Raw genomic sequence first — 9,950 nt, forward strand, 5'->3', positions numbered from 1 at the left:
TGGTATTTGGCATTTACTTTGACGGAAAGAATTGCAATTGCATATACATATACATACATACGTACATATTTATTTGTGCACCAAAATTGGCTTAGACTAGGAAAAGCGAAAGTGTAGGCAATTGTTGGTCAAGTGCCAAAATGGAAACTTTGGTTTATTTAAATAGGAACAAGAGTAAGGAAGTGACAAGGCGTGAAATTCGAAATAATGTTTACACTTTGATTTAATTATTTTGTTCACTTCTTAAAAAAATATACTTATATTATCTTAACTTAAATTTAGGGCCGTTAACTTATCTATTTTAAAGTATAGTTAAATTTAACTACATAATTTTCTACTTTTATTTCAAATTTTACTTATTTCAAATTTTTTTAATTTTTTTCAGTTTTGCTTTGCTTTATTTTATTAAAATATAGTAAGATTTTAACATTTTTATATCCTAACTAAGTATGTGTTAATTTGATTTCATAATTTAATTTTATATGTACTTTATATGCACTGTTAATTTTTTTTTTTAGTTTTTCTTTTCTTTTTTTTTTGTTATTTATGGCCTATATAACAATTATATTCAACAAATACAATAATTTACGAGAGTAGAAGATATAGCTGGGATATGAACCAGCGACCTGGGATTACAAAGCCAGTTGTCTACCCACTGAGCTTAGAAATACGAAATAAGTAAAACGGCCTCAAGCTCAATAAAATTGTTGAATATAATTTTTCTTTTCTTTATTTTACTAAAAGTTAATAAAATTTTAATATTTTTTTATTTCTAAGCTAATATAATACTTCTTCAATTTTGGTTTTAAAATATTTTACTGAAATTTTATTTTTATGTTTAATTTCTTATTTATTTTTAATTCTACTACTTTTAATTCTACTATACTATCTTATACAAAATTATTAAACTTTAATTTTATTATTTCATGATATAACTTTAGTGAAATTTTATTTTAAATTTATTTATTTAAAATTTTTTAAATAATTTTTTGCTCAGTTTAACTTTGTTTTCTTTTATTAAAATATTTTAAAATTTTATTTTTTTATTCCTAAACTAAAATATGTATCAATTTTTTAATTTTCTTTTTAAATAATTCTTTTTGGAAATTTTATTTTAAACTTTTAATTTCTTCATTTTATTTATTTTATATGAATTTTACATTTTTTTTTTAATTTTTCTTTTCTTTATTTTATTTTACTAAAAATTAGTAAAATTTTAATATTTTTATTTCTAAGCTAACATACATATTACCTGTTTTTTGAATATTGGTTCTAAATTATTTTACTGAAATTTCATTTTTGTTTAAGTTTTTTTTTACTATACTTTGCTTTATTATATTATTTCTTAATATAATCTTATAATCTTGTAATCTTAGTGAAATTTGATTTTAAGTTTTATTTATTTAATTTTTTTTTGTTCAATTTTACTTTGCTTTATTTATTAAAAAATAGGAAAATCTAAATTTTTTATATCGAACCTAAAATATGCTTTATTTTTTCAAGTTCCCTTTTAAATAATTATTTTAATGAAATTTTATTTTAAACCTGTGATTTTTTAATTTAATTTGTTTTTTATTTTATGTGTATTTTTAAAATTTTTTTATTTATCATTTCTTTATTTTACTTTACTCAAAACTTGTACATTTTAAATATTTTTATTTTAGGTTTTATGTTTTATTTTTTATTAATTTGTTTGTTTTTATTTTTAATTTTACTATAATTTAATTTTACTATATTGTTAAAAATTATGAAAATTTTCTTTTATCATTTCTAAACTAAAATGTTACTTTTTAATTTTTATATATTATTTTTTATTTATTTTTTCAACTTTGCCATATTTTATTTAATTAAAAACTATTGAAACTTAGTTGATTATTTCGAAGTTATATTATTTTAATTTTTTTTAATATTTATGTATATTTTTATATTTTATAATTTTTTCGGTTTTTGATAATTTTGTATTATTTTATTGAAATTATGTACGTACATACATATATATATATACATCCACGCCACTACCCTTCTTTCTCTATCTTCCACCAATTCAAATTATTACATATTTGTATATTCCTAACACACTTGCCCGAAATGAGGCTAATTTACACAGTTGCATGCAGGAAATTAAAACCGGAACCTCGATCCAGTATGCCCGTAATAAATATAAAAAAAAATCGCTGTAAAGTTATTCAAACAGTGTGGCCTTGACTCATCAGTATATATGCATATGTACACACAAACATATATATGAATGTATGAGTATTTTTAATACTTCATCCTACTCAGCAAGACGCCCTAAACGGAAATATCTTGCGCATAGCATGAAAAGGGGGACCTTTTTTAATCAATAAACGAGCATGCGGGTATTCACAAAGCTCGATGCCATAAAATAATATGTAGGTGGAAATTTGGACATCGCTAAAGTAGGTCTTGCAGCCTTGGAATTGCTGAAATGTTCATGAGTAGTAAAACTCAACAAATTTCATGTACAAAGTATGTCCTTAAATAAGAGCAGGATACGCGACATGAGATATAAATCAATTATTGGCCTCACGGTTTTATAGCCGATCAAAAATGTGTTTGTAGAATGTGTAACTTGAGCTAAAATCAACTCATTTTAATAGAAAAAACTCCCAAAGTTAAAGAAACATTTTAAAATCATTTATTCTACATAAAATCCTGCCAAAAGTTTTCCAAATTACATTATTTTCTCAATTCATAGCCAGTGCATGTGTTCGTGACTACCTTCATTTCAAACTTAATTTTGTCTTTAGCATCTACATCAGCGTTGCCACAGACAAATTTTTTTTCCTACCAAAATTTCCCACCATAACCAACCAAAACATACCAACAATTTTTTTGAGTTTTTATATTTGTTTTCAATGTAAAATTTTTTAAAAAACATACTTTACATAACATTTAGTAAAACTAAAAGACAACTAGATTAATAAAAACAAATTAACTGCGTATAACGATTCATTTTAATTTACAGACTTATCCATATGTACATATCGCACACCGTCTTCAAAAGAGTCACAACTCAAAATTTGGCATTTTTGAGATTATGCGCTAAAAATGTATACAGAGCTTTTATTTACCTTTCAGCAAAAGTTAGAGCAAATTTTTGTTATAATTTGTTAAAAAAAACCTAAGGTAAAGTCGCCCTTGCCCATATGATTATCATGTGCTAAGAAATAGTTTTTCGGATTTTCTGACAAACGTATTATTTTGAGTTATGACTCTTTTGAAGACGGTGTGCGATATGTCTCTTTACACATACAAACATATCGTAAAATTTCGGCGAAGAAAGACTCTTAACATAGGTGACGGCAAATAAAGCCGCGTTATTCTCTTTGACAGCGAAGAAAGACCCATAAACTTATGTCCGCGGTCAACTATATTTTCGAGTGCAACAGTATTCCCCAGAACTCCCCAAAGAGTTTTTCCGAACTCTTTATTCGTGTCTAGTGCGATCTAAGAAGATATATTGTGCTAAATCAAAATTGTAATCACTCCAACCTTAGGCTATTTAAAAAGCTCAGCACTTTGGATGAGGCCATGTTCCAAATTTTAGATGGAGAAGGCAATCGTTCTCCAAGGTGTATCAATCTACGATTCATGCTTCGTGGACAGGCACATAGAATATACTCTGGGGTTTATTTCACCACCTGAGAAACCCTACAGTCCGTCCCTACAAAAAGACCCATTTAATTAAAACCGTACGTTAACTTGCAGTGTGCTGTCAGGTTGCCAGTAAGAGTTCTAAGTTCAAGGTGTCTTTCTCGGAGTTCCTGCTGGAAAGAGTTATGCATATCTTTGATTGTCTTATTCCCTTTGTCTTCCGCCATTAGGCAGCAATTTGAGATTATTCCCAGCTAGCTCCTAAGTAGGTCTGCAGTGTATCCTTTATATGTACCACAGAAAGTCTAGGGACCATGCAAACGCATGATTCAATAATACAAGGTTCGATAAACTGACAGTTGTCTCTCTCGCACCGCTCCCTTAGCAGTGACACCGTGTTGCTTCTTTGCAAATTTACATGGAAACAGTGTAGCTTTGGTGTGAAATAAAAGTATAAGCTTTTGTGCAATATCTTTATTTGTATATGCATATGAAGCATATTTAACTGATGAAAACATAAGCATTGGATGTTTACATCAGTCTCATAGTAGTCTTATTTTAATTTTGAGTCATTTTGCAGTTTTTATACGGCTCAGTAGCATATAAATTACGTAATTCACGTAGATATATCAATATTACGTTCAACATTTCGTTTAAAATGCCAGATTTCCTGCAAATACATTAGAATTTACGAAAGGAATTTCACTACTAATTGCCTACTTTGCTTACTTTTCTACTACCATTTTCGAAGCAAGGGATTGCATTCTTGCCCTTTCTCTGTCCTTCGTAAATGCAACCTTTTGTAAGGGAGTGTCAAACCGCAGCTGTCAATAATTATCTAACCTTGTATTATTGAATCATGATGCAAACGCATTTGGGCTTCACGCTTTGCGAGACAGTCAGTCCTTTCGTTGCCTTCAAACAGAATATGACGCTGACGTGACGTGAAGAGTTTACAAGCCTTCATGCCATTTTAAAAGACTCTAAGGCCTTTAACGCTGCCTGAATATCCGACATAATATTTATTCTGGCCTCATTTGCCTTCTACGATGGCATTCGCGAACACAGACTTCGATTGGGAAGACTTCCGCCTGAAATATGGTTGAGTACGAGCCCATTGGCAGACTTTTCTGGAATCTTGGCCCAAGTACGCCATAAATTATATCGCTACCTAAAGGTGAAAAGGTGCCAAGTCCATTTTTTTTTTTCAAAGTTTAGTTTTTGAGGCAGAATGGCAGGTAATACGAAACAACATCGATTTTTCGTCTCTCCTGAAAAAGTTAAAAAAAAATGGACTTGGCACCTTTTCACCCTTAGGTGACGATATATGTATGGATGTCCGTATTGCATATTGGCAATAATAAGGTATACGTTTGTAATTAGGAATCAGGTATATTTAAATGCTTGTGGCCGCATTATACGAACGCACCGGTGAAATATTTGTGTAAGAAAGGTTGCTAAAATATTTGGAGATACGTATATATTTTCTATTTTTCGCAAATAACTATTACTGATTGTCCCGAAACCTACCAAAATCCAATCAAGCCTACCAACCTACCAAATGCAAAAAAAAAACCTACCAGTTTTGGTAGGAAAAGCCCATGTTTGGCAACACTGATCTACATACATAAATGCCAAAGGGTGAGCGTACGGCAACAAAAACTTTGCTCACAACGCATAAAAAGTAAATGCCACTCACCGAACGATGAATGAGCAGCAAGATTTACAGAAAACACATGCAACCTACTTACAACAAAAGCATATTTATATGCATACAAATTTATATATTTACATATGCACATACCTCATCTTTACAATCCACATGCACTTTGCCGCTGTCAAGTACGCGCCGCAGGTTGATTTCATCGCCACGCAGTGCTGCCAAATGCAACAACACATCGGATGGGGTCTCTTTCTGCAAAAGAAAAAAATAAAATAAAATATGTGGGTATAAGAACAGCTGAGAATGAAAGGAAAATATATGTATGTACTTATTATTAGACGCTCTCATACACTTGTATACAAAAATATAAAATATTGTCATTAACGATTTATTTTTCCCGAATGAAAATTTTATATTTTTTGCAAGCTATACACGTAAGAACAACTTGCCACATTTGGTACACAAGCTCACACCCATAAGTATTTTTTTTTTAATGCAACCTAACCCTATAGCTAGTTGCATACTAGTAGTAACAACAACAATAAAAAATCAATAAAAAACGCATGTGTGCTTGGTAAATGACGGAAACCCAAGCTGAGCCCGAAATAAGATTCTCAAATTTCGTATAGAAAAAAAGTTTACAGCTTCCACCGGCGGCACAGTAGCCGTATGAGATGCACAAGAAATACTGAAAAAGTGCCAACATTAGACTTGCAGCGAATGTGATGCAACAGCAACAACGTGTCATATTTCACACCACACATCTTGCTTTGAAAATGTGTGTAGATACGTATGAATGTGGCTGACTGGCGCACCGTCGAACGTATGCTAAACAGCAGCGTCGCAAAAGTGCACCTGATGCTTTCAACACACACACTTGCATACATACTAGAGTGCTGCATAAATGTGTTTAAAAGTGTGCTCAAAACATTTGCTTATGTTCGCTATACTTCATTTCACTCACTTACCTCACAACTTTCAAATACTGTCGGCGGCATATTTGAATGGACTACTGCTAAGAGTGAATCGAAACATTGCTTCGATGAAAGATCAAGCACTACTCCATGTACTGTCTACTGTCGACTACTGTATTGATTTTGATAAACAGTGAGCAATGCAACGAATGCAGTAAACACCTTTGTCTATGTTACCTAAACTCAGCAACGAATTACCCAAACAATCGTGTGATTATCATTTAGAAGTATGAGTATAATATGTGTAAGAGTGGTTCAAATTAATTAACGAATCTTTCAACGAAAAAAATTATTCGGGAAAATTAATCGAAACATGTTTGCCACCTGTTATAAAATTATAAAAGATAACAAGGTTGGCGCCATGATACCGCGGTAGTAAGGGTGTCGGGTACAAGGGTATTTTAATTATCCGGCAACCCGGGTAAGATGTGTAAAAATATTTCTCCCACTGAAAGAAGCGCATGTTGTGCGGTAAAAATGTGCCGAAAAAATACTTTATATAGTTGCTATTACCCTTGGAATCGGCTGTATATTATATACTGTGACTCACACAAGTGTTCATGTGTTGATTTTTTTTTAATATTCACAATTACTAATTATTTTTGTTATTTTTCTAAAAAAATATTGTCTAAGCTTTAGCTTAGAGTTTCAAACTTTATACAAAATTTTCGAAAATTCATCAAAATTTCGAGCTAATTAATCTGAATTTTTAGAACATTTCTGGGTATAATTTTAATCTCATGAAGTGCAAGTTTCAAGTGTCCAAAAATTATCGTTGATTTTTAATAAGTTTTTGTTTTTTGAGACTACTTTTTCGTTTTTTTCTTTACATAAGAAGTGCAATTCGAAGGGTTCCCGCATTTTATTTCATAAGAAATCCATATGTATATGAAAAGAGTGCAAAAATCCGTCAACAAAAAAATATTTAAAATCAACGCGACTTTTGAGACGCTTGAAACTTACACTTCATGACACTAAAATTGTATGGGCTTTAAAACTGCATACCCAGAAATTCTCAAATGATGCAGATAAAAAAGCTCGAAATTTTGATGAATTTTCCTAAATTTTGTATAAAGTTTGAAACTCTGACTTATATGGTTTTGGCTAAAGCTTCGACAATGTTTTTGAAAAACGTTGTGAAAATTTAAAAAAAAAAAAGCGAAACTTGTGTGAGTCACTGTACACTAAATATTCAGCCTACGGTAGAGAAAATTCGGATATGTAGGATTGTCTTAAATTTAACTTTTTCCGAGTATACTGGCAATGGCGGGTCTACCCGGGTATTTTAATATTTAAAATAATTTAATATGAAATATTTGGACAAAACACATTTACTAAGATAAGTTAAAAAATCTTACAAATCTTATGCCGAATTTCTACTACGCATTGGAATGACAAAAAATTTAAAGCATTTAAAAGATGCCATTTGGAATGAATGAATTTTTTAAAGTAATGACACGAATATTTTTTAATTCCAAACTTTGTCATTAAAAATTTTTTCCATTTAATTCCTACAAGAAACCAACGAAAAGATCAATTAGTGTTCAAAATTCCGAAATGTATTTTTAGTAGAAATGGAAAAAGCAAGAAAGTCTACGCGAAATAGATTACGAAATATTCTCAATATTTCGAAAAAGTATCACTAGATGTCCAATAGATCATTAAAATCCCAAAAAAAAAACTTTAGATCACGATTTCCCTCAATAGTTTCCAGCAAAATACTGGGAAGAACACCTAAAAATGCTTTAAAATCTTAAATAATGCCGAAAATCTACGACGTAGGTTAATTTTCTGAATAACAAAAAAATAATTTAATCATTCCCTTTAATCCATCAACATCTAAGAGATTTTACTCATATTATATTTTATTTCTGAATAATGAAAAATCATCTGCTATTGTCACGAAGCTAAAAATATTGCGCATTTTTAGTTCTGTCGTTGACAGCACACTCAATTAATGTACAGCACACGCTCATTTCAGTAACTATAACTAGCAGCGACACTATAGTATTTGTTTTGCTGGCGAGCAAGCATTGAGTTTTACTTCATTTACTGTCAAGTTAATTTGCTTCATTACTGCATTTAACATACTGCGCAATAGGGCACACTCAAAGTATGTAAAACCATTTGCGCAGCTCTCTAATACATACATATTATATACATTAGAGTGGTCCAAAAAAACCAATTCCGAGATAGGGTTTGGAGCACCATCCAAAATTTTTCCTCTTGCCGAAAGAAGTGCTGGTACCAAACTTTACGCTTCTAAGTACATATAAATTTATGGGAAGCTCTGGATGCTCATATTTTACTTTAGAAACATTGTGTACATATATTAATCAAACAATTAGTTAATCAATTTAAAATCTTTTCAAATTTAAATTATCTAAAAAAATTCAAAAGCTTCAGTTGTCATGGCAAAATTACCAATATTTTTGCCACTTTCACAGCGATCCGATAGCGAATTTCAAGGTCATTGAACACCCTGCCTTGGTTACAGTAGAAAATTGAAAGTTGGTATCGATATTACAAATATCAAAAAGAAAAAACTAAGGGGGTGCCCGTTTTCTAGCATGAAATGTTTTTCCCATACAAAAATTGGACCACTCTAATATACATACATACATATGTAATGAGCCAAATGAAATAAATTGCCGCGATTGTCGTTGCGGCTCTTGCAACATGTCATACACGTTGCGGTAATGCCATATATATTTGCTACTTACATATTTATATGATTTTTTACAGATACTTCTCTGCTCATTCTCATCACTTGGTTGGGTACATTTTGAAATTTCGAAGGTGTCAATGGATGCTTGGGAATAATACTACTACAATAAAACATATAAATGAATATTAAAGTCTGTGCCCCACGCTATACTTCAGTGGCAAAGAAAAAAAAAACCAGACAAAAAAGTACTCGTAGCGGAAAATTTTTTGGTAAGCACAGCATTCACGGCTTTATAATGTACATATCACAGCATTTTAGTTTTTGTTTACCTTTTTTTTTTTGAACTTTTCAGTGTTTACTTTGCACTGCTTATATCCCATTTGGTATATTTCTTTGCAAATGTCAATTTATGTGGCATTTTGCCATTTGAAGCTATTTTTGGCGCGACCACTTCATTAAGCGCAGTTGTCGTAGAATTTATCGCAGTACATTAACGTAAATAAAATGCCAATTACAATCGACTGGAGACAATCTTAAATTAATCGCAGATTTGTGTAACTATGTATCACTCCATGCAAATAGTTTTTTAGAATGATTTTACAAATAAATAAATACTTTTTAGAAGACGTGGTAGTGGTAACGCATTTTGCTGTCAAATTGTGAAACCAAAAGTCCACTTTCCCCTCTAAACACACAAAAAGTAGTTTTTGTAGATTTTCAGAAATCACTTTCGGAAACAAAAATTGCTACTAAATTAAAAGAACGTCGCTCTCGAGAAATGACTTCAACTTACACTGAAATTTTCACAATTCGATTGTTTAACATTTTTTGAACTGCAACAAAAAAAAAATGTCAAAACACACGAAAGAAGATCTGACGTCAGGGTTTTTTTTTAAAGGACTTATAAAATTTTAAAGGTATGATTAATTCAAACAATTATTTAAAAAAATCAGTGCCATGTTCAATAACAATATGGGTACCAAATGTGAGAGAAAACAATAAATTTTTTTGGTTTAAAACGACGATT

General features: G+C 30.7%; 1 protein-coding gene and 1 long non-coding RNA gene across 6 annotated transcripts in view; one reads left to right on the forward strand and one right to left on the reverse strand.

The window, feature by feature from the left end:
• Nucleotides 1–9,950, reverse strand: part of LOC118735572 (ankyrin repeat domain-containing protein 29) — a 66,177-nt gene that overhangs the window by 7,881 nt on the left and 48,346 nt on the right. For all 5 annotated transcript variants that reach the window (XM_036465384.1, XM_036465383.1, XM_036465387.1 and 2 more), the window contains exon 3: nucleotides 5,423–5,533. In XM_036465384.1, coding sequence (XP_036321277.1) covers nucleotides 5,423–5,533 — 111 coding nt within the window. The remainder of the gene's footprint in view (nucleotides 1–5,422; nucleotides 5,534–9,950) is intronic.
• Nucleotides 8,909–9,950, forward strand: part of LOC118735573 — an 8,265-nt gene continuing 7,223 nt past the window's right edge. The window contains exons 1-2 of the long non-coding RNA XR_004992610.1: nucleotides 8,909–8,951; nucleotides 9,001–9,192. This is a non-coding gene — a long non-coding RNA (uncharacterized LOC118735573). The remainder of the gene's footprint in view (nucleotides 8,952–9,000; nucleotides 9,193–9,950) is intronic.

This window comes from Rhagoletis pomonella, unplaced genomic scaffold (assembly GCF_013731165.1).
Source record: "Rhagoletis pomonella isolate Grant_MI unplaced genomic scaffold, Rhpom_1.0 Rhpom_scaffold_00003, whole genome shotgun sequence".
Classification (NCBI taxonomy): Eukaryota; Metazoa; Arthropoda; class Insecta; order Diptera; family Tephritidae; genus Rhagoletis; species Rhagoletis pomonella.